General features: G+C 42.4%; 1 protein-coding gene across 8 annotated transcripts in view; it reads right to left on the reverse strand.

The window, feature by feature from the left end:
• SFI1 (SFI1 centrin binding protein) overlaps positions 1-25,984 on the reverse strand; it is an 84,305-nt gene that overhangs the window by 25,517 nt on the left and 32,804 nt on the right. For 5 of the 8 annotated variants that reach the window (XM_032603110.1, XM_032603109.1, XM_032603113.1 and 2 more), the window contains exons 6-14: positions 23,208-23,302; positions 19,709-19,826; positions 18,585-18,687; positions 9,462-9,618; positions 7,589-7,750; positions 5,766-5,836; positions 4,644-4,736; positions 2,843-2,940; positions 1,329-1,395 (exon numbers count right to left, since the gene is read on the reverse strand). In XM_032603110.1, the coding sequence (XP_032459001.1) occupies positions 1,329-1,395; positions 2,843-2,940; positions 4,644-4,736; positions 5,766-5,836; positions 7,589-7,750; positions 9,462-9,618; positions 18,585-18,687; positions 19,709-19,826; positions 23,208-23,302 (964 nt within the window). Of the gene's footprint in view, positions 1-1,328; positions 1,396-2,842; positions 2,941-4,643; positions 4,737-5,765; positions 5,837-7,588; positions 7,751-9,461; positions 9,619-18,584; positions 18,688-19,708; positions 19,827-23,207; positions 23,303-25,984 lie in introns of those variants that run through there. The other 3 variants (XM_032603117.1, XM_032603116.1, XM_032603115.1) reach the window with 3 other exon arrangements.

Below are 25,984 nucleotides of genomic sequence, written 5' to 3' on the forward strand. Positions count from 1 at the left end.
CACAAAAACAAACCATACCCTGGGTTAGCCCCATCGAAACACCAAGAACTGAGGTGATCCTTGGGGAAAACTCTGAAGCAATCACCGGCAGCTCATCTGTTTGTTCACTCGTGTGTTCATTCACTCATCCAAATACTAGTCAGCAGCTACCCTTTGTCAACAGTTCAGGAGAAGAATGAGGCAGGACAGGCTGTACCCTCAAGGAGCCCCCAGCCTGGCAGGGAGGGAGGCCAGCCAACAACATGCTATAAGAAAGCTGCACGAGGGGTGGAGCAGGGGGAAGACGTGACACCTGAGCTGAAAGGGCAGCAGGCAGATTGGGAAGCAGGAGCTAGCAGAGAATATTCAGGGAAGGACCGGCAGCTTGACTGAGTGCAGCTGTGAAGGGGCAGAGCGGTAACAGGAATAGGGAGAGAAGTAGATAGAACCAGCTCCCAAAGGAGTCTGTATGCCTCCCATAACTGAGGAACCAGCCAAACTCTTTAGATTCACTGTTAGACTCGAGCAGCAGATAGAGGAGGGGGTGGAGAGGACAGCACAAAAATAACCAGGAGGAGCTTCGTTTGTGTCCTCCCGTTTCACCGCAGGGATGGCCAAACAGAGGCCTGCCTGCGTAGTCTACCTCCCACTGCAAGGCCTGTGCAGACATCATCAGTTGAACACACACTCCCCTGAGCCTGAACGTGGCCTGGAAAATCCTTCTCGGTTCAGCGCTCCAGACGGCTACCTACTATCATTAGAGCCACCCTGGGGCTAAACTACAAGCCCCCCGAGAGCAGGAACTTTGTCTGCTTTGCATCACAGCTGTATCCTCAGTTCTTGGCCTGGCATCTAAGGCATAGCAGCTGCTCAGTAAGTCTTTCTTAAATGGAACTGAATCCGTCTTTTTCTACCTGCCTTCATTAATCACTCAGCCTGACCCCCACCTCCTCCCACCACTGTGGGCACCTGTGTCTCACATCGTTTAGCTCTGGGATATGGCACTCAGGCTCTGCACCTTCCCCAACATCTCCTGAAGGTCTCAGGAGGGGCTAGCTGAGTAATATAATCAACAATTTGGGTCAAGATGTGAATGGAATGGCTGATAACGCTCACCACCTTCAGAGAGCAGCTGCATTTTCAAAGCAGATGAAGGGACAGGAGTTATGCAGACTTTCTGACATCCCTGGGGGGGTCTGGGGCAGATACCTTTGAGCTTTTCACAGTACCCTCTCTTCCAAATCAGAACACCAGACCTCTTGGTACAGGTCTTTCCCGAGAATCTTTCCAAAGCAAACGCATTCAAGAATGTAAGCCAACAGAGCTCCCTGCTCTGAGGAACTCCATACCTGCTGGGATCGCCTCTTCTGAGTATACTGTAACCACAATTTGAAACACTTGCGTAGCAATGTTATTCTGAAATGAAACACATAACACCAAGGTAACTGCCCTCCCACTTTCAGGTTTCAGGTTTTCAGAATTTTGTTTTGATTTTAAGGAAGGTAAATCTGGGCATAGGTACATCTTGAGCGGTAAAGGCACCCCAGGGGTTTCATTCTAAGGGAAATAAGAACCTGTTTTCTGTCATGAAATCTGCCAACCCCCCACCCCGACTTTGGACTGTGGCTTGCCCCCAAAATTTGACAACTTTCTTGTAAAGGTAATTAGACCACCAAGCACAGTGTCTCTGGAACTCAGGTAATATGTATGAAATCCCCCAAATATCCTGAATTTTCTGATTTTACGGCCAAACTCTGGGGCCTGTTTAGGACCACCTGGGTCTGTGACATGCTTTCACACAGTGATACTGAGAGTGAGAACCACATTCAGCTTTGTAAACCAGGATTTAGAATAATGATACATCCTGACAACTCCAAATTGACTCAGTTAAATATTGTGATTCTCACTGACTCATTAAAAAGTGCCCCAAAATCATACCTATAACTATGCAAAATAAGTTAATTATACTCTTGGGAGAGGGTTTATCGAACATTTTTTTTCTTTCTTTCTTTCTTTTTTTTAATTTTATTTTTGGCTGCATTGTGTCCCCGTTGCTATGTGCGGGCTTTCTCTAGTTACTGCGAGCAGGGGCCTCTCTTTATTGTGGTGCTCTGGCTTCTCGTTGCGGTGGCTTCTCTTGTTGTGGAGCTCAGGCTCTAGGCGCATGGGCTTCAGTAGCTGTGGCCCGCGGGATCAGTAGCTGTGGCTCGCGGGCTCTAGACCGCAGGCTCAGCAGTTGTGGCTCACAGGCCCATGCTCTGAGGCATGTGGGATCTTCCCAGACCAGGGCCTGAACTCGTGACCCCTGCATTGGCAGGCAGATTCCCAACCACTGCGCCACCAGGGAAGCACTATCGAACATTTCTTGCAGCAAGAAAGTGAATAGTGGTTCCCTCTGAATAGTAAGACTAATGGGTCGAAGGAAGGGGTCCAGGCATTATTTTTAACTTTCTACTTCTTTCCTATACATTCTGAGTTTTTCTTGTGGACATGTGGTGCTTTTATTTATTTTAACTGAATGATTAACTCTAAAAAATTGAGGACACACTCTACACCCTCCAAGACCAAGCCACAAACACCCACTTGCCTGGGCCGTCTCTGTAACACTATCAATGCCTACATTCCAAGATGGAACGTCACTAACACCTGAAAACTGAGGCAGTGGCAGCCGAGCACCAGCACAAACATCCTCATTCTACCTCCCATCCCATCAACCAAAAGGAAAAGGCAAGCTCAAGAACAATGGTTTACAGCAGGGCCTTTCTCAATCTGCCACAGTAACACTGAGGGTGATGATGACTCCTGGAGACCAGCCAGTCAGTCACAACGGGCCCCTGGGGAGCCTGAAGGCCACAGTCCCTACCTGTAGTGGTCCCAGGCAGCACACAGGAAGGGGAGCTGCTCACTTTCCTCCCTCTGTTCAATCTGAGACTGCCAGAGGTTCCAGAACCTGTGCAGTAGCTGCAGCAAAACAGGAAGGAAACAGAAGTTGATTAAGGCAAAAGGTAAAATGATCTCTCTTGACCCATTAGTTAGCAAATCTGTAACTCCAGAAGACTGTAAGCTCCCCCAAAGCAGTAATTACCTCAATTTGGAGCACCCAACATATAAAAGATTTGCAAAATAATTATGGCCAAGCAATATGGAATTATTCTGGGCCAACATAAAAGGCAAAAAGCTGGATCTACCAAATCTATGTAAATCAGAATGAAGAAGGTATTCCTAATCTGGGCCTCATGGAAGACAAAGCCATTTTAGAAGTTAAAACTGATCTTATCACCTACTACTGCCTATAAAGTAGTCTTGCCAAAAAGTGTTTAACTTCAATCTAATCAAGCCCTTAGATCTAACTTCTAGTTTATAAGAGCTACACAGGAAAAAGGAAAATCAAATGACGTCAGAATGAAACAGAAAATTGGAGAATATGGCATTCCTTTTCAAAAGGAATTGAAAAGGAATTGGCATTCCTTGGCATTCCTTTTCAAAAGGTTAATGTTATTAAGAAAGATAGTGTACGTTATGCTAAGTGAAATAAGCCAATCACAAAAGGGCAAATACTGTAAATATGAGGTACCTAGAACAGTCAAATTCAAAGAGACAGAAAGGAGAATGGTGGTTGCCAGGGGCTGGGGGAGGAGAAGGAGAATGGGAGTTATTGTTTAATTCACAGAGTTTCAGTTTTGCAAGATGAAAGAGGTTCTGGACATGGATAATGGTGATGGTTGCACAATAATGTGAATGTACTTAACGCCACTGAACTGTACACTTAAAAACGGTTAAGATGATAAATTCTGTGTATTTTACAATTAAAAACTAAACATAAAAAAAAAACTAAACATGTTAAACAAAAGAAGTGGGGGTGGGGGGACTGTTATTGATTAAGAGTCTTAAGAGACATAACCAAATGTAGAGTGAGCCATCAATCCTTAATTGAATCCTGGTTTTAATAAAACAGCTATAAAGACATTTTGGGGGCAACTGGGGAAATTTGAATATGGGTTGGGTATTAGTTAATATTAGAGCATTACTGTTCATTTTGTTAGGGATGATAATGATACTGTGGTTATGCAGGAAAATGTTCTTATTTTTGGGCAATACATACTGAAATGTTTAGGTGTAAAAGTGTCATAATGTCTGTAATTTACTTTGAAATGATTTGGGGAAAAAAAGCAAATATTAACAATTGTTGAATTTAGATGGTAAAATAGAGGTTTATTACACTATTCTTTATATTTTTCTGTATGCTTGAACATTTTCACAATTAGAATGCCCCTTTCTCCTACACTCAGAAACACAATCTACAGGTGGAGATAGAATGTTTGTTGCCCTCAGGTAAATTTAACCACTAAAGACAACAGACTCACAGTGCAAACATAACCAAAGCCTCCTGGAATGCAAGACTTAAAGTGTATTCCCTAGGTCAAGGTTGGAATCCACAGTCCCTGACCTCTGATTCAACTATCAATTTTTTTAGCAAACAGATAAAAAAATGGGATTAAACAAGAGAAGAATAAGAGTTTCTCTAGCCTCTGGCATAGATTACTAAAGAAAATGGACACTAAGGATTTGGCGTCTAAAGGTCTGAACAAACCTCTAAGCACAAAGGTTAAAAGAAAAAGAGAATGGCCATCAGAAGAGGTGCCTTGATACAGAAGAGGACTCACCGTGACATCATGTTGCTGGTGAGCAAGATTCTTTCTTATTCGTTGGAGATGGGCATGGGCCACATTGTCTTTTAGGGCTCTAAAGCAAAAATGCTGTGAAAAGAAGAATGGACACAAATCAGTGGTGTGTCTGTAACAATAAGAGCAATGCCCAAGAGGGTGGCAAGAAGCTCAGTAGTAGCTGTTCACAGCTGCACCCATGTCCCAGAGAGTGTTTCTGTTTTGAGATTCAATTGAGAGCCTGATACAAGCCAGCCTGCACAGTAGACACTTAATAAATAGCTGTGGGACCACTCCCTGCAGTCCACAGATACTGCACAGGAACAAACACACCCGCACCTCTGACCAGGAAAGGTCCCTGTGACCCAGATGGAAACACCAGACAAAGGTCAAAACATCAACTCTGCCTCTCAGAAAAGAGACAGACTTCCAGCCTATGGTGGGTTTTTTTTTTTTTTTTTTTTTTTTGCTATGTGGGGTCAATGTGTATGCTTACACAATTATAAATGCAGTTTTGTAAGAGTAAAATAGAAGGGAGAGAAGGAATTTTGAGAGAAGGTGACTGGTGGTGGGGGTGGGGGTGGGGTAGAGGCAGGGCATGCTGGCCTGGCTCCAGCTCTGTCAAAAATGCCTCATGTGTGACTAAGCAAAGCACATTCCCCCACAGCCTGGCTTCAGTTTTCTGAGACAGAAGTGAAGCAACTAGGGCTTTTCATATTGTGCTCTGTGGACCCCCAGAGGCTCCTGCAAGTGTTCGGATGCCACCTCATGTGGTGAGGGTGGGGAAGAGCAGCCGGTAGAACAGACACTACTCCCCAGACCTAGCTTTGTCCACAGCATCTCTACTTTGATTGATTTCGAAGACTAGGTTTCCACCACTTAAAAAGGGGGTCTGCCATGTAGAACACCCCAGGACTAGATCACTTCTAAGGCTCCTTTGCAGCCCCAAAACCCTCTGATCCCTCACCATCACCATCTCTGATCCAAAATGAAAATAGGGACATGACAATGAAGGGAGGCTTCATGATGGAAGCCATCCACACAACCAGATGCACTTAAGGAGCATGACGTGGGCCAGGTCCCCCAGGAATGGCTGCCTGAGCGAGGCTGTAGCGTCCTTACCAGCAAGCCTCGCCTGTAGTGCTCTTCTGCCACCTTCTGCCGCACAGCTGTCTCTGCGCACATCAGCACGTCTACCAGAGTTAAGGCTTCTTGTCTCAACAAGGTCCCACCCAGCCCAGAGTGATCCTAGTGACCCATCTGAAGGGTCCCGGCTGCAGGAGATGATGGGCATGCCAGGTGGGCTGGTGTCCGCCTCTGTCTCCCCCTGACAACCCAGGGAAGAAAGAACTAAGGGGAACCACGTGAGTTACTTATCTGCCTTTCTCCCCTCTCATGCCCATTTCATGAGAGGCAAAAATAGTTAAGATAAACTGCCACCAGTTTGAGTAAACATTTCAAAATCTAAGCAGAACCTGCTCCAAGTTCTCCTGCATTGTTTTGGCATCACAATCCAGTCAGAAGTTTGTGCTAAAAACCTTGGAGTTATTTTCAAACCTTTTCTCCTCCCACCCCTTCCATCTTCTCAACTGCCAAGTCCATCTGCTGCCCCCCTAGGTCTCCCCGGTTCTGTCCCCACCCCCAGCACCGTGCAGTACACTTGACTTGGTCCCCTTGTGCCAGCTTTGCTGCTACCATCGAGCTTTAGCCTTTCTAAAGTACAGATCTGCTGCATCACTACTCTTCTCAAAAACCTGCAGAGGATCCCCAGCACCACTGGGATTAAGCCCAAATTCCTGACCACCGCACACAAGGGCCCTACAATCCGGTCCCCAGCCTGCATCTACCTGCCCTCCATACCCCACAACTCACTGCAGATCCCAGTCATCACCCCTGGCTGCTCTTCCTCACCTACACCTGCGTAAATGCCACTCCTTACACCTGAACCACCCTTCCCGACCTCCCTGTTGGGAGAACGTGTCATCCCCCAAGGCTTAAATTCAGCTCAAACATCACCTCCTCGGCTAGATCTCCACAGTAGCCCTAGCAGGACTTGATACAAACTTTTATGATAGCACTTAGCACGCCACATTACAAAGACTGGTTTTCATGTCTACTTTCTCCACTAGACAATGAGCTACTGTTAGTCTCTAAGTTTCCCTGTATTCCAGAATTTAGGCAGGAGTTTAAAACAAAGCAAGAGTTCAGTGAACAAATAAAAGTGTGGGTGAACACCCAAGGCGGTCCAAATCCCACACCTGGCACATATTGCAGCAGGGGCAGTGATTAAGAAGGTGCACTGGAGTCAAAAGCCTGGCTCTGCCAATGAGTTTGAAAATCACTTAGCACCCCCCAACCTGTTTCCTCATCTGTAAAATGGAGATGGTGAGACCTACTCCACAGGGTTGCTATGAGGATTAATGAGATAATGCAAAATGTCTGCACACAGTAAACAGCTCAATGAATGGAAGCTAGGATCATAATGACAGGGCCACCAAGGACAGATGGCTTTCTGAAAAAGCAATGAAATGAAACAAATCTGAAACAGAAATGAAATGAAGCAGAAATGGCTGTGGCTATTTCTACCATCTAATGGGTAGAAAAAAGCAATGAAATAACAAAATCAGGGCAGTGGCAATGCCTCTGAGGGGGAGGAAAGGGAATGTAGTCAGGGAGGAGCAGACTGGGGTGTTAGCAATGTTCTAATTTTTTGAGTTGTGCTCATTTTACCATTATTCTTTAGACTATAAATGTTTGTTATATGCACTCTTTTGTATGAATATTCCCAAAATGAAACAAAATATTTTAAAAAGAAGTCAACAGAGATCCGAACTGTCTTAAACTGCTGGGTAACTACTTCCTATGTATCTCCTGACTTGTCTTATAGGCTGGTGAGCTCTTGCTGTTCTTGCTGTACAGACAGGGCTGGGTGGTGCAAAGGATACAGTGTTTCCAGTGAATAAAGGCCCTCCGCAGCATCATCCTCCTGGCCAGCCTCTCTACCCGCTCGTGATGGATGTACAAGCTCTCCCTCCGCTTCCAGGCCCACCGCCAATCACAGAAGTGTGTCTGGAGCACAATGACACAGTGGAATCCCTCAGCCATCTCTGCAACAGAGAAAATAGCATAAGTGCTGCCCCCTCAAGGTTGGGCGATGAGCTGGAAGCACCTTTAAGACAGGATGATACCCACTACTGGCAGGCATCAGGGCTTCAAGGCTGCTTGAAGAACGTTAGAATAAAAGGTGTTTTCTTGTTTTTTTTTGGCCGTGCCATGCAGCATGTGGGATCTTAGTTCCCCCACCAGGGATCAAACCCATGCCCCCTGCACCGGAAGCGTGAGTCTTAACCACTGGACTGCCAGGGAAGTCCCAGAATAAAAGGTTTTTAAACACGGGAGGAATCCCTTAGCTATCAGTATATCTCTTCTCTCCCAGGAAAGAGAAAAGGGTTCTATCAAAGGGCTGAGGCTCCTAGTTAGCTACTGAGGAGCAGTAATGGTGACTGTTGCTTTCAAAGAAGACTCCATTTCACTTTTGCCTCTTTATCAGTGTTTCCCGGATGGGATTTCAGGGTCTGAGTCAATGACACACAACTTGGTCAACATGCTGTCAAAGGCTTTTGTGAGCTTTCAGCCAGGCTGCTACAGGCTGCCAGCTCCATCTCCTTTTAAGACTAATTAACAACTGGCCTGATGAGCATAAGTCCAGCAAGTGGAAGGGAACTGGTCCTGGAATGAGAATGCCGTAACTGGAGGCATGTTAGTCGGCAGCTCATCATTAAATAGCTTCATGCCTTCAACTTCCAGGCTTGGGCAACCAGACAGGTGGTCCCCCGTCACTATTTTCACACGGACACATTCCCTCTCCCAAGAGACAGTGTAGGCAGCCTAGGAGGTCCCACAGGGAGGCCTAGGGTAAGCAGGAGAGCCTAACCCTGCGGCCAGCACAGTGTTCAACTCACTTCTCTGTGGGCTCAAGAAACTGAAGTACAAAAAGTACCTACGATCATGACCTATTTATCATTACTTCTGACCTCTCTCGGGGAAACAAAACCATCAGAATAGTGTTCAGAAGCTCAACATCATAAATCACATGCATCTGCATAACTGAGGACAAACAACCCAAATATCTATTAATACAAGAATGGCTAGGGACTTCCCTGGCGATCCAGTGGTTAGGATTCTGCGCTTCCACTGCATGGGGCATGGGTTCGATCCCTGGTCGGGGAACTAAGATCCTGCAAGATGCACAGTGAGGCCAAAAAAAAAAAAAAAAAAATTGCTAAGTAGATTAAGATAAGCCCCTCTCCTGTAAAATACAATCATTTAAAAACTAACATTTATTAAGAACACTTAAAGACACAGGAAAGTATTGATTAGTTGTGTGAAAAAAAAAAGCAAGATACAGCCTAGATGGGAGAGGAGTCTAGGGGAGAATGGATGCATACATGTTTATGTATCGCTGAGTCTCTTTGCTGTGCACCTGAAACTATCACAACATTATTAATCGGATATACTCCAATACAAAATAAAAAGTTAAAAAAAAGATACAAAACTGTATGTATCACACTAATCACAGTATTTATAGCATAACTAAAATCCTATTGAATTAAATATTGATTAAAAACAGAAGGAAATATATTAACTGTGAATTGAGGACGATTTATCTTCCTCCTCAATCTCCTTTTTGAAAATCTGTGGTGTAACACGGTTATATCTCCCCTTAATAAGTTACCACCCTATTGGCGGTAACAGGCAACAGGAGAGTGGGCACTCTGACCAACCCTCTGTCCCTGGAGCCCAGGACTTCCTGCTTACCTTTCCGCTGCCTCTTCTCTCTGCGCACCTGCAGGTATTCCAGCCAGGCCCTCAGGGCTCTCCACTGTTGCCAGTGCTGATGGTGTTTCACTGCGGAGACCATCTTCTGCCTCTCCCTCCAGACATGCAGAAGCTGTTCCTGCCACTGTGACCAAGCCTGAAAACCAGAGAAAAGACAACAGTCAATGGAGGCAGGAAAACAGAGGTGAAGTACTGGTGAGGGAAAAGAGAAACACACACACTGGAAAGGCTAAAATTAGATACACACACAGGAAAGGCTAAAAAGGAGGGGAAATTCCCAAGGAGAATCGTAAGTGATGGGAGTCTGGGGTGAAAAGATCTTTAAGAAGGGCATTCTCTGCTTCCAAAAAGTAATTTTTTTTTTGGATTAAGAAGGGGAAAAAAAAAGGACTAATAAAATCAATGCATATACAAGAAGCAGGGACAATCCAAGGGGTGATATAATTAATTCAGATTGGGGATAGGAGAGGAGGGTCTGCCTTTTCTTTCAAAGTGGGAGGAAGCCTACGGTCAAGAGGCCCTTTCTCAGGGACATTAGTCTCCAAGACGTGGACCTACAGAAACTGAGGGTCTACAGAAGGATTCCCTTAAGATTATCCATAAATGCACACCCTTGGGAAAGCCTTCGTGCACTCAACAAAACGCATGCCCTACTTTGAAGGTGACTGTCATAGATGACTTGATACCTTCTCTTATACCTTTTTTTTGGTTGTTTTTTTTTTGCGGTACGCGGGCCTCTCACTGCTGTGGCCTCTCCCGTTGCGGAGCACAGGCTCCTGACGCGCAGGCTCAGCAGCCATGGCTCACGGGCCCAGCTGCTCCGTGGCATGTGGGATCTTCCCAGACTGGGGCATGAACCCGTGTCCCCTGCATCGGCAGGCGAACTCTCAACCACTGCGCCACCAGGGAAGCACCCCGCCCCACCCCCCGCCATACCTTTTTAAACCTATAACACCTCTTCCCCTTTCCTTCCTCTCAGCTGAATACCATTTTTCCTATTTCACCAAGAAAATAAAAGCAATCAAAAGACAATTTTCTCAAGCTCCCACACGTCCCCCACCTGCCAACAGGCTCTGCCTTCTCTCCTGTTGCTCTGGATAAATTGTCCACTCTCCCATCACAGGTTACCCCTGCCATGCATACAGCCCATCTTCTCAAGTTTATCACTCTGGCAATTCCCCCCACTCCCTTCTGCAACATCAGTTTCCACTCTCTACTAGATTTTTAAAATCAGCATTCGAGTGTGTTGTTATTTCTCCCTTAGGGGATGTGACAACCAAAAGCAATGGGTGACCTTTGATTGTACCCTGCACCTGACACTAAAAGAGCAAAAATATACAGCTGCAATACGAACTGTATTCTAGATATTACTATATCAACATTACATTTCTTAGATATGACAGTGATATTGTGGTTATATAGAAGAACATCCTTATTTTTAGGAGATATGAGCTTAAGTATTTAGGGTAAACTTTATGTCTGCAACTTTAAAGCAACTCAGAAAATGTAAAAAATATACTGATACACTTGAGAGAAAGCAAATGTGGAAAGATGTTAAGGATGGGTTAAACTAGTGAAGAGAACCCAGAATCCACCTTTTCTGTGATTTGGTATTTGTCAAAGTTAAAAAGTTGGGGATGAAAGATTATTGTCACACAAATACTTCCTGAAGGGAATAAATCAGTGATCCTCAAACCAACCACCGAACACCCCTCTCTAGACCACTATGCCACCCAGCTAACACCCAAGTGCTTTCCTTTCCAAACTCTTCAAAAGGGCTCTCTTCTCTACCTTTCTCATTTCTCGTCTAAGCTGGTTTTCTTGAATCCTCTCCCCATCGGCTTCACTGAAACTGCTCTTATCAAGGGCATCAATGACCTCCACGTGGCTCAATCTGAAGGCCAAATCTCAGTCCTCACCTGCCCTGGCCTGCCAGAAGCATGTGACACAGCTCATCACACCCGTCTCCACCCGGCTTCCAGTATACCTTGGCCTCTCCTCTGTTCCTGCCGCTGATTCCCATCACTTCACCGGACAGGCTCAGTTCCACTGGCTATACCCATTCCCTTTGTGCTTTCACCTAGTCTCATGGCTCTAAATGTCATCTGCATGCTGAGGACTCCCAACTTTACATCTCAGGTCTGGACTCATCCTCAAGACTCCACACATATATCCAGCTGCCTCCCTGACACCCCCTCGTGGACATTTGGAAGGCCCATCAGGCTGAAGATACGGAGTTCAGAATGGAGCTCCTCCTAATCTTTCCCTACAAATCTGCCTCTCCCTCCAACACCCCCATTTCAGTAAATAGCAACTCCATTGTTCCAATTACTTAGGCCAAAAACCTGGGAGTCCTCTTAGACTTTTTCTCTAACACTTCACATCTTAACTATCCACTAGCAAATCCTGTCGGCAATACCTTCAAAACATACGCAGAATCCAAAACCATCTTCCTATCATCCTTGTCCAGAATCTCTCCTGGAACTTTGTAATCGCTTCCTAACTGTCCTCCCTGCTTTTATCCTTGATTTTCTGAGGTCTGTTCTTAACACAACAGCCAGAATTGTACTTTCTCATTTGTTGTGGTTATGTCACTTAAATCTCTCCATCTTATATGACAATTTCCCTCCCTGCCTTTTTTCTCTTCACGCTACCAATTTGTTAGAGAAACCAGGTCATGTACGCTATAAACTGTCCCATGTTTTAGATTTGTCCGATTGTCTGCTCCAGATGTCTCTAACTTGTCCCTCTGATCCCTGTATTTCCCATGAACTGATAGATTCATGTTTGGCTTGGTGGGAGTCATGTTCAAATTTTAGGCAAGAACATGTCTCAAGTGCTGCTGGGTACTTCCTGTTACATCACATTGTGGTTGGCTGCCACAGTTTTAGCAATGCCAAGACTGTTCCAGTGGCTTCAGATGGCATTAATCTGATTCCTCCCTTATATTTCCCTGTTGTCTTTCCTCTGGGTGATTGCTGCCTAGATCCATTTTCTCACTGGGGTGGCAATTTTATAATTCTAATACTCCTGCGTTTATTAACTGAAATTCTATAAAGAAGCCTTACTCTCTCATTAACCCTCTCGTTTTTCAAAGATTAGTTTGTATAGGAAAGGCAGGATAAATGCTTGACTTTGACCTTCATTAATTTCCCAAGAGTTGAATTAATGCTCTAACAACCCAAAATTGTGACCAATGAGTTTTTTCTCATTATGAATGCATGAATTTTTACATATTTGATGTTTTCAATCCACGGCAGTCATTATTCTTTTTGATGCTCAAATTGTTCTATCTTAAGCCTATGGGAGTCCTTCTGACACAACCCCATTAACCTCTGTTAATTTCCTCATACTCCTGCACACTATCTCCTAGGCTTATGATGTCTATTTCCTGCTCTATAACTGGAATCAGCCATTTCTCCAAAAAGCCTCAGTTCCCTTTAGTGGGAAACAGAAGAGACCACAACTTGGGCACTGGGGATGCTAGAAGCAGTGCCAGTAACAAAGCATTTAAGTCTTTTCAGTAAATAGAGTTAGAAATTCACTATTTTAGGGGAAAAAAACCATGTGTCCATACTGATATTGACATTTCCAATTTCAGATAACAGGGCTTTTAATTTCTGATTTTGTACCTGTAATCTTTCCTTTTACACTGAAAATCATGCTTCCTAATGACACAGCCATAGTTATTTGCTTTATCTTACAATGTAGCTGTAACAGATTCAACCCAACAATCCAAACCTGTTACTTACAATAAGACCACTGAATGCAATTTTAGATCTCTTAGTAGTTCTGTGTCCTTAGAACACATCCCACTCGGGATGAACAGCCAAAATATTGTATTTTAAAGTAATTCTTTTCTCTTTGTAGTCATTGCTACAAACTTGGTATATTTGTTTCAGCGTGTTCTAAAATCCTAGGGATTGGTTCTTTTCCTTTTTGATTAATTTTTTGTTTTTAATTATATCAAATACTTACATGGTTCCAAAGTTAAACCTATGTGACAAGGTAAATTCACAGAAGTACTTTGTTCCCTCCCTTCCCCCATAGGTAACCACTTTTCCTTGGTTTTTGGTTTATTTTTCCATTGTTTCTTCTTGAAAACAGAACACACACACACACACACACACACACACACACACACTCTCCCTTTCTCTCATATCGCTCTCTCCCTTCCTTCCTCAAGAGGCAGCACATGATGAACCAGAGGGAGCCTGTTAAGAGGTGGGGTGTGACCACATCACTCCTCCTCTCAAAGCCAGTAGCTTCCCCCTCCCCTGGAAAAAGAGCCAAAGCCTTTATGGGCACAGCCTGCAGAGCCTTACTATTACACCTGCCTCCTTGTCACCTCATGGCCTAATCTTTCCTACTCTCCCTCTCACGCCCATCAATATATCACAAGCTACATCAAGCTCAAGGGTGGGGTGACTCAATATTACAAACATGACAATTTTCTCCAATCTAATGTAAAAAGTCAGTGTACTATAATAAAAAATCCTAGTAGGCTTTGTTGTGGAACTTGACAAGTTGATCCTAAAATTAATAAGAGTAAAGAACAACTGCCAAGACAATTTTTAAAAAGAACAAGAATAAAGAAGATCTCTTTCCACATATGAAAACTTAAGAGCTATACAGTAAGATCAGTAAGATCAGTATACAGTAATGAACAGTTAGCATTTACTGAGGATTTCCATACTCAAAGCATTGCTCTAGGGCTTCCCTGGTGGCGCAGTGGTTTGGAGTCCGCCTGCCGATGCAGGGGACACGGGTTCGTGCCCCGGTCCGGGAAGATCCCACATGCCGCTGAGCGGCTGGGCCCGTGAGCCATGGCCGCTGAGCCTGTGTGTCCGGAGCCTGTGCTCCGCAAGTGGAGAGGCCACAACAGTGAGAGGCCCACGTACTGCAAAAAAAAAAAAAAAAAAAAAAAAAAAAAAAAAAAAAAAAAAAAAAGCATTGCTCTAAGCATATTACATGTATCACTACACTTAATCCTCAATGATCCTATGAGGTAGGTACCATTATTATTTACTTACAGATAAGAAATATAAGGTGGGGTGGTGGTGGGATGAATTGGGAGACTGGGATTGACATATATATACTAATATGTATAACCTGCTGTATAAAAAATAAAATTAAAAAATAAAATGCAATAAAACCCAAAATGCAATATTAAAAAAAAAAGAAGTCTAAGGTACAGGGAGATTAGGTAACTCATTAAAAAAGGCACAAAGCTAATAGGTAATGGCAGCAGAATTTCCACCTGGGCAGTCTGACTAGAGAACCTTTGTTCTTTCCTACCTGCTTCATTAAATCATAATCAAAACAGTGTGTACTGGCTCAGAGATAGACAAATAGACCAATGGAATACAGAGCCCAGAATAGACCCATGAACAAATGGGACCCTGCTCTATAATGGAGGTGGACTAATAGTCAGTATAAAAAAGATAAAGGATGAACTAACCAGTAAACAGTGCTGCAGAAATTATCCATAAGGAAAATGACAAACTAAGACCCTGTTACACACAATTTATAAAATTAAACCCAAGATGGATTAAAGACCAAACCATAAGATACAAGAATTAGGTACACTGAAAATAATAACACTTGTATGAAAAAAACCCCACCATAAACAAAGCAAAAAAACAACCTATGGACTAGAAGAAAATACTTGCAATGTACCTAATAGTCAAAAGATTAGTAAGCAGAATGTATGACAATGTCCACAGAGCAGAAAAAGCCAAATAACCCAACAGAAAAAAAGGAGTGAGGGATAGTAACAAGCTGAAAAACAGAAACTCAAATGGCAAACAAGCGTCTGAAAAGATGCTGGGCTTCATTAGGAATCAGCGAAATGTAAATTAAAGCAACAAGGAATTACCACTTCAGACCTATCAAACTGGTGAAAATGACCAAGCCTGACAATGCAAAGCGCTGATGAGGCCAAAAGAAATGGGAACCGAAATTTTAGCACATAAACTGGCACAGCACTGGAGCAAATAGGTGATGCTTGATAAGGATGATGAGATGATACCCAAAGAAGTTTCACTTCCAGGATCAAGAGAAACTCAGACTCTTGCACAGGGATCTGTGTTTAAGAGTGCTGTCTGCCATGTTGTTTGTAATTGTAAAAAACATAATCAGAAGGAATCAACAGTTCAGCAGCACTGAGCAGGTAAACTGAGCCTTATTCAGTACAAAGGCATATTATAGGTAGTTAACAGATCTCTATGTATCAACATGATAAACCTCAAAAATACACTGTTGCATTAAAAAAAAGCAAGCTGCAAAGTAAATGTACAGTATGACACTATTCATAAGTTTCCTAACAACACAAAGTCAGAACGCTTATTCCTTTTTTTAAAAAATTATTTATTTATTTATGGCTGTGTTGAGTCTTCGTTTCTGTGCGAGGGCTTTCTCCAGTTGTGGCAAGCGGGGGCCACTCTTCATCGCGGTGCGTGGGCCTCTCACTATCGCGGCCTCTCCTGCTGCGGAGCACAGGCTCCAGACGCGCAGGCTCAGTAGTTGTGGCTCACGGGCCTAGCTGCTCCGCGGCATGTGGGATCCTCCCAGACCAGGGCTCGAACCTGTGTCCCCTGCATTGGCAGGCAGACTCCCAACCACTACACCACCAGGGAAGCCCAGAACACTTATTCTTTATGTATATGTATGCACACATTTTTACAAGTGCAAAAGAACACAAGAAAACGGGGACTTCAGTATCAGGGTACAGGTTATTGCTAAGGAGAAAAGGTGGCAGAAGGAAGGAAGTGGGGGGCTTGAACTGTGAATTTAATTACATTAAATTCTGGGGCAAGTATGGAAAATGCTAACACCTTTTAAACCTGTATGTTGGGAACTTGGATATCTTTTAATATTTTTAATAAATGTTTTATATTTAATGTTTTTATTTTTGAAGTACATAATTTAATTTTTTAAAATTTCACATATCTCATGACGTCTGCCCTGCTTAGTTCAGAGATGCTGTGAGGATTAAGAGAATGACTTAAATTTAAGTTCTTGGTAAATCATATGGTACTTATCAGACACAAGGATTTTATCTATAATCTGCACTATAAAATTTGCCTTAGAGTCTCATATAGTGTGGTCCATATCAGTGTTATCTTGATTGCTCATATTTTTCATTGGATTTGATTCTGAATGACTCTCAGCTGTCTTCTAAGTTAAATCCAACCTCAAACGACGAAAACCTGCTATCACTAAAAATATTCATTCAAATCTGTTGTTGCAAGCTTTGAAGGCAACAGTAAAAAAGGAATTCTAAAAGTGTTCTGAGCAACAGCAGCACCAGCAGAACGAGTTTATAGGCTCTCAAAGTGACTATCTGAAAGGGACGATAGCTGAAGTCCATCAGCGACAGAAAACCATCCTCAATATGTTCCTATGCTTCTGGCATTTTCAGATTCATAGTTCCCTCTCCCTCCTGAGAGCACAAGTCTACTGAGGACAAGGCAGCATGATAGTTAAAAGAACAGCTCTGCACTTTTCAGGCTGCCTCAGTTCAAATACTGGCTCTGACCTTTGCTAGGTGCATGACCCTCATTTGAGTTATTTAACCTATAATAATACAGGATTTAAAAAGTAATTTTGAAAACTGAGATAACACATATAAAGCACTTAGTCCAGCACCTAGGACAGTAAGACCACAATAAATACTATTACTGCTCCTGCTGTTCTTGTTACCGTTACTATCACTGGCAAGAACTATGTCTATTTCCTTGCTGCTGCTTCAGAAGACCTTATGAGTTCAGAGGTCAGCAAATTTTTTTCTTAAAGGGTCAAATAATACTTTTTTTAGGCTTTGCAGGCCACATGGTCTCTGTTGCAACTACTCAACTTTACCGTTGTAGCCTGAAAGCAGCTTAGACAATACATAAATGAACAGGTGTAACTGTGTCCCAATAAAACTTTATTTACAACAACAATCAGCTGGCCAAATCTGATCCATGGGCAAGTTTGCTGACCCCAATCTATGCTGTCTGCATATGATCTCCATATACTGCATATTCTTCCATGGATGATACAAAATGTTGTCAGATTAAAAAGCTATTACTCCTACAGGGACTTCCCTGGTGGTGCAGTGGTTAAGAATCCGCCTGCCAATGCAGGGGACACAGGTTCAAGCCCTGGTCCGGGAAGATCCCACATGCCATGGAGCAACTAAGCACATGTGCCACAGCTACCGAGCCTGAGCTCTAGAGCCCACGAGCCACAACTACTGAGCCCATGTGCCACACTACTGAAGCCTGCATGCCTACAGCCTGTGCTCTGCAACAAGAGAAGCCACCACAATGAGAAGCCCGCTCACTGCAACGAAGAGTAGCCCCTGCTCGCTGCAACTAGAGAAAGCCTGTGCACAAAAACAAAGACCCAATGCAGCCAAAAATAAATCAATAAATAAATGGAAAAAAGAAGTTATTACTCCTACAATATAGTAACACGCACTTCTTTTTCTCCTCCTCCCTGTTCTATTCTCTATGACTGACTTGGCCTATAAGTACCCAGGAGACACTAAAAAGTGACTGAAGTTCAGAAAGCTTATCAAAGGTCATAAAAAAGCTTCACCACAGCATACGTTTGGTACAGATGTTAAGCCTTTATAACTGACCAAAAGCTAGTGGCTTTCCCAAAAGGAGCTCTAAGAAATAAGCAAAATTATATGAAAAAGCCAGGTTTTCTTTTCAGTCTTAGTTTCTTTTCTGCCCTCGTTTTCTAATTTGCTGTAGGAAAAGAGTAATGAGGAAATAAAGAATATACTGCTGTTTCTTTAAACATATTTATAATTAATTCATAAATCCCGTTCCGGCTCCACAATTAACAGGAGCTCTCTAAAGATCACTGGAAATCACATCTAGCATATTCCTTCCAGCGGCCTCTGTCTTTTGAAGAGTCCAGCCTTCCAAGTTGCCTCGCACCCCACTTCCATCCCTTGAGCTGCAGGGAGGGCCCAGCAGAGAGGCAGCAGCATGACGGTCAGCTTTCTGTTTGGGAGTCCGACCCCACCTGCCCAAGCTCCCATTGTGGGTATGGTGCCTGATGACGTGGACAGAGGACACCAAAGCCCGAGTCTGCTGGACTCACCTGCAGCTGGAGGCTCCGGGCCCTGTGCTTCACAGCTGAGGCATGGAGGGCACGGCCCAGGTGAACCTGTCCCAGTTGCCGTCTCCACGTGCTCCACCACACCCTGTCAGAGAGCAAATCAAAGATGGGACCAGTCAGAGCAAGGCCAGCCAGAAAAGAGAAGGGCAGTGAGGGCTGGGCCTCAGACCCTGAGCTCAAGTCCCTCTCCCTAAACAGCCAAGAAACAGTCCTAGAGCTGCCAGTTAAGGGTTGGAAACGGATGGTTCCTAAGGTCAGATCCAGCCTTAGACACTACAGACACGCTGGAACTGAGCTTTTAAGACACTGCCATTTGGGACACCAGAGGACCACTGGGAACAATGCACAGTGGAATCAGTCCCATTATAAAGCAGCTCATTGCTACACACACCTGGCTTTCAGAGTGGACTAACTCACCCTCCAATGTGTGGACAATGCTGCTGAGATGCAGTACAAGGCAGCAGTTAAGAGCATGAGCTTTGGCATCAGAGAGATGGGTGGGTGAGCCCTAGTTCTGCTAATTACAACTTATACAGTAAGTCTCAGAAAGGTTGAGTAACTTGCCTGAGCTCATATATCTTAATCTGTGCAATAACAGTATTTCATAGTTTATGGTAAGGATTAAATGAGACACTTTACATTAAAAAATTAACACACACAGAAACTTAACACGGGGTTTTCTACTAAGTACTCAATTAGTGTTACTTACGATTTGGTGAAAACCTGATCTCAATGTTGAACAAGTTATCAATAAATATTTATTAGGTATCAATTATGTTCAAAACATTGTTTTTGGGTTTTCTAAAAAATATTTATTTGGCTGATTGGGTCTTAGTTGCGGCGCGCGAGCTTCTGTCTAGTTGTGGCGCGCAGGCTCCAGAGCATGTGGTTTTAGTTGCCCCGCAGAATGTGGGATCTTAGTTCCCCAACCAGGGATCAAACCCACGTCCCCTGCACTGGAAGACAGATTCTTAACCACTGGACTACCAGGGAAATCCCCAAAACATTGTTTTAAGGTGGGTTTTTATGCTGGTTTTCCAGTAGCATAAAGCAAAGCTGAGGTAAAGTGAACGCTGCTCATCTGTAGGGCAATGGAGCACACTCACCACAAAGTACTCCGCTGTCTAAACTCCAGGGCAGTGGTCTGCATCCGAATTTTGGTCCTACGAAAAACCACGTAGATCAACCAGGACTTCCAGGCCTGTCGCATCTTTTGTTTTGCATCTAGATGGCACCAAAGAGATTTTCAAAATGGGGCTGGGGGAGATGGATCACTCTGGGTTAAGACAAAAGTTCAAAAGCTCTGACACCCCTCCTTTGAATATCTAAATTCCTCCAGTCTTCTAGTGCCCTCTGCTGGAAAACTTGTGAAGCTCTACAAAATTAATAAGGATGCAGGATGTGAAGAATGGTTATATAAGTGATAACATTTACAAAACTTTTAAAGGAAAATCAGTGTACTGCACTGTTCAGAAATCTTTTATTTTAAAAGTCCTTTTTTTAAAAGTTATATTCTGCAATATTTACACATGAAATAACAGAGGAAGCAGAGAAGTGAATGTGGATATGGATATATGTGAGTCGATAATTATTGGAAGCTGGATGATGGGTACACGGAAGTTCATTATTCTACCTTTCCATTTTGTAGATATTTTTAAATTTCCATAATATAAAGTTAAAGAAGTCATGTTATAAAATTTGCTGTTTGAAACAATAATTGTAAAGTAGAATAAGCAAGACAAAAGGAAAGGATACTATCTGTATCTGTTTGAGAAACAGAATAAGAAGGACCAGTAATGATCCTGGAGGAAAGAGAATTTACTAAATATGGGAGGCACAAAAGTCCATAGGTCTCCTTTTGTGGTAAATTCCATTTTCATTATGAAAGTCATCACTGACGACATAAGTTTCTTTTCTTTTTAGAACACAAAGGAGAAAATAAAATTATGTAAAACATTTTGAGGACATTCTCCAAAATGTGGTCAGGATGACTAGAGCTATACTTTATATTTCATAGTTGTTGACAAGTCAAGTCAAAATATGAAAAAGAATTTAACATGCAGCTTCTCTGGGCCCACCTCAGACCCCATGAATCAGCACATCTCGGGCAACAAGGACTAGTATGGTGCTGTAGCTTAGAGTTTAGGCTCCTGAGTAAGATAAGCTGGGCCTGAGTACTGACCTTGTCACTGAGCTAAGTAACCTCACACCAGTTCCTCATCTGCAAAATGGTGCTTCCCTTCAAGGTATGTTTGCAAAGAGTAAACGAGATTATCTATAAAAAGAAGAAAATGAATCCAAGTAGATAAAAGAAGAGGTACTTATAATATTCTGGGGAAAGAGATGAGGCTTAATCTCAGGCATTGGCAAAGAAAAGATGAGTGCAAGGGACACCTCAGGGAGGCATGTTTTAAGAGAAGATAACTAAATGCTGTTACGACGAAGCCATTCGTAAGTAAGGTTTCTTGCTTAGCTAGGAAAAGTAGGAAGAGCAGGTCTAAACGGGGAGCAGTGGACAAGCTGTACTGGGGACTTGCTGAGTTTGAGGTGCCTATAGGGCATTCATGTGAAATGGCTATGAGAAACAGCAGGCTGCATTATCATTTTGAAAGTTAGTGCCTTTTTCCCCTTAGGCTCCCCACATGGGTTTCTGGGTTCAACTCGAGGAATCAGACACTGACCAGAGCTAAACTGTCCACAAGATCACTAAGGGACAACCTGGACAAAGAAGACCAGAAGTAAGCACTGCAATGTGACACATGGCAGCAAGACAGACAACAGTCCCAAGTGCTGCGAGAGAAACACAGCCGCAACACTGCACCAGCAGGGCAGGAACAGCCAGTTCACACAAATCATGCTTAAGTGAGTGGTAGGTGCCCAAACCACGCCATATAGAGAAAACCATAGGGATATGATCACACAGGAGTTCCTGCTCAGAGATCACACATCCTAGAAAACAGGAAAGGGAATCAAACAAGTCTTCCCTTTGACTTGGAGTTATTCTCTCTCAGAGACAATGTACTCATCCTTCACAACAGCTTCTGAGCTTAATGGGGAGAAACTCAAAAGCTTTTCCACTAATCAAGTATAAGGCAAGGAAGACCCCTCTCACTCCCTTTCAACATCATATTAGAAGTTCTAGCTAATGCAACTAGACAAAAGCAATAAAAGGTATACAGATTGGGAAGGAAGAAATAAAACTGTCTTTGTTTGCAAATGACATGACTGTCTATGTAAAGAAGCCAAAAAGAATTGACAAAAAACTCCTGGAACTAATAAGCAATTCATAGCAAGGCTGCAGGATGCAAGGTTAATATACAAAAGTCAACTGATTTCCTATATACCAGCAATGAACAAGTGGAATTTGAAATTAAAAATACACCACCATTCACAGTAGCACTCAAAAAAATGAAATATTTAGGTATAAATCTAACAAAACATATGTGAAATCTGTGTGAGGAAACTACAAAACTGTGATGAAAGACATAAAAGAAGAACTAAATAAACGGGGAGAGTCCATGTTCAGGATAGGAAGACTCAATATTGTCAAGATGTCAGTTCTTTCCAACCTGATTTATAGAGTCAATGCAACCCCAACCAAAATCCCAGCAAGTTATCCTGTGGATATCACAAAATGATTATAACATTTATATGGAGGCAAAAGACCTGGAATACCCAACACAATATTAAAGAAAGAGGCTGGAGGACTGACACGACCTGAGTTGAAGAATTACTATAAAGCTACAGTAACCAAAACAGTGTGATACTGACAAAAGAAGTGACAGATAGATCAGTGGAACACAGCAGAGAGCCTGGCAACAGACCCACATAAATATAGTCAACTTATCTTTGACAAAGGAGCAAAGGAATACAATGGAGCAAAGATAGTCTTTTTAACAAATGGTATAGGAACAACTGGACATCCACATGCAAAAAAGACACAGACCTTACACCCTTCATAAAAATTAACTCAAAATGGATCACAGACCTAAATGTAAAACACAAAACTATAAAACTTCTAGATGATAAAGTAAGAGAAAACCTAGATGACCCTGGATATGGTGATGACTTTTTAGATACAACACCAAAGGCACCATCCATGAAAGAAAAGATTGATAAGCTGGACTTCATTAAAATTAAAAACTTCTGCTCTGCAGAAGACAATGTCAAGAGAATGAGAAGACAAGCCACAGAGTGGAAGAAAATATTTGCAAAAGACACATCTGACAAAGGATTATTACCCAAAATATACAAAGAACTCTTAAAACTCAACAAGAAAACAAACGATCCAATTAAAAATGGGCAAAAGAACTTAATCGACACCTCACCAAAGAAAATACACCCTAATGTAAACTATGGACTTTGAGTGATTATGATGTGTCAGTATAAGTTCACCAGCTGTAACAAATGTACCACACTGATGCGGGATGCTGATAATGGGAGAGGCTATGTATGTGTTGGGGAGTGGGTGTATGGGCAATTACTACCTTCCCCTCAACTTTGCTGTGAACCTAAAACTGCTCTTAAAAAATAAAATCTTAATAAAGGAAAAACAAGACAAATAAACGGAGGGATTTTCTTTAGACGTGTACTTCCTTTTCTCACCATGATCCTCGGCTCTCAGGTACCTGTTCCTCATCTCCCGCTGCTGATGCACGTAGGTCTTCCAGGTTTGGAACATCAGGTTATACAAGTAATATCTGAGGAGCCAAAAAAGCAAATAGCGTTTCTTTAAAACAAAACAACTCCTAATCCGACATACCCAGTCCGTTCTGTACTTAGGAGAAATTAACAGGAACACTTCTGACACAAAAAAGCCAATCTATATCCTAAGCTAAAATTGGAGTGTCGTTCTCCACACCTTATATTATTACCAAGGAAGAAAGGTGTGAATTATCCTAGAATAACTTCACCTTCAGCACCCACAAAGCTGTGGCATTTGGAATGACAGTCATATCTCAATCATCCACACCATGTAAAACATAACCTCTCCTTTGCACTAAAACACAGTCAATGTTCTCCTTTGTCTTTTCTGTCTCAATACATACATTATATACATTAAGTCTGTCAGTCCCAGGGCTTCCCTGGTGGCGCAATGGTTAAGAATCCACCTGCCAATGCAGGGAACACAAGTTCGAGCCCTGGTCCAGGAAGATCCCACATGCCACAGAGCAACTAAGCCTGTGCGCCACAACTACTGAGCCTGTGCTCCAGAGCCCGCAAGCCACAACTACTGAAGCCCACGCTCTGCAACAAGAGAATCCACTGCAATGAGAAGCCTGCACCGCAAGGAAGAGTAGCCCCTCCTCGCTGCAACTAGAGAAAGCCGCGCATAGCAAAGAACCAAAAAGCACCCAAAAAAAAAAAAAAGACTGTCAGTCCCTCCATATCTTCACTATCCCATTTCCTAAAACTTGATTTCATACTCTGTCAGCTTCTTAGAACGATTCAGCGATGTCTGTATTTATGGATATCTGAAATATCCATAAATCAGAAACCCTGCCCCAAAGAGCTTAAAGACATGATTATAATGAGTGAATACCATTTGAAAAAGACACAAATGTATAAGACATACTAAGTTTTTACTTTAAAAAAGGTATAGGGCTTCCCTGGTAGCACAGTGGTTGAGAGTCCGCCTGCTGATGCAGGGGACACGGTTTCATGCCCCAGTCCGGGAAGATCCCACATGCCGCGGAGCGGCTAGGCCCATAAGCCATGGCCGCTGAGCCTGCGCGTCCGGAGCCTGTGCTCCGCAACGGGAGAGGCCACAACAGTGAGAGGCCCGTGTACCGCAAAATAAGATGTATAAAAATATGTATGTGATGTAATTCCCAATTTTTACTTTTTCTTCCACTTATCTTTGGGAATACAAATGTCAAAGATTAAGAGTTTCTTCTCTCTACTGCTAAAAAAATAAATTTTTTAAGTTTTTTCTGTTTTCTTAATGTTCTATATTGGGCATATATTTTCTCCCAATCAATACAAATTAAAACAACTTTATTATTTTAAAACACAGAATTAGAAATTGTACAGAAGTGAGAGTCAGTGAGAAAAACATATTCAAATCATTAGCATGATCATTACATAATGATTACTTGAATTAGAGGGGTATCTCTGTGTATATGTGCTCACATGAACACAGTATTGTGTGCTTGGGCTTAATTTAGGACTTTGATCTTGCTTACTCTAAAAAGAATTTGAAAAAATACAGAAAATAATCCAAAACTCTTCTCGTTGCAAGGATGGTCCAACCTCCACAAACTCAATCAATGTGATACCTCACATAACAGAATGAAAGAAAAGAATCATATGATGATCAGTATCTCAATATAATAAAGGCCACATATGATAAGCCCACAGGTAACATCATGCTCAATGGAGAAAGGCTGAAAGCTTTTTCTCTAAAATCAGGAACAGGACAAAGGTGCCCACTCTCACCACTCCTACTTAACATAGTACTGGGAGTCCTAGCCAGAGCAATTGGGCAAAAAAAAAAAAAAAAAAAAAAAAAAAAAGAAAAAGAAAGAAAAGGCATTGGAATTGGAAAGGAAGAAGTAAAACTGTCTTTATTTGCAGATGCCATGATTTTACATACAGAAACTCCTAGAGATTCAACCAAAAATTGTTAGATCTAATCAATGAACTCAGTAAAATCATAGGATATAAAATTAACGTAAAAAGCTAAGTAGCAATTCTATACAGTAACAACAAATTATCTGAAAAAGCAATAAATCAATCTCATTTACAATAGCATCAAAAATAACAAAATGCTTAGGAATAAATTTAACCAAGGAGGTGAAAGGTCTCTACTCTGAGAACTACAAGACATTAATGAAAGAAATCAAAGAAGACAAATAAATGGAAAGGTATTCCATGTTCATGAACTGGAAAAATACTGTTAAAATGTTAGTACTACCAAAAGCCAACTATAGACTCAATGCAATCCCTATCAAGATTCCAATGGCATGTTTACAAAAGTAGAAAAAACAATCCTAAAATTTATGTGGAACCACAAAAGACCCCAAACAGTCAAAGCAATCCAGAGAAAGAACAAAGCAGGAGGCATCACACTTCCTGTTTTCAAGCTATAGTATATTATGGCACTGGAATAAAAACAGACAAAGAGACTAATGGAATAGAGTTGAGAGCCCCAAAATTAACCCAAGTATATACCGTCACCTAATATTTGGCAAGGGAGCCAAGAATATTCAATGGAAAAAAGACAGTCTCTTCAATAAATGGTGCTGGGAAAACTGGATATTCACATGTAAAACAATGAAACTAGATTCATATCTAACACCACTCATTAACTAGAAATGGATTAAAGACTTAAATGCAAGACCTGAAACCATGAAATTCCTAGAAGAAAATATAGGAAAAAA

This window comes from Phocoena sinus, chromosome 14, assembly GCF_008692025.1.
Source record: "Phocoena sinus isolate mPhoSin1 chromosome 14, mPhoSin1.pri, whole genome shotgun sequence".
Taxonomy (NCBI): domain Eukaryota; kingdom Metazoa; phylum Chordata; class Mammalia; order Artiodactyla; family Phocoenidae; genus Phocoena; species Phocoena sinus.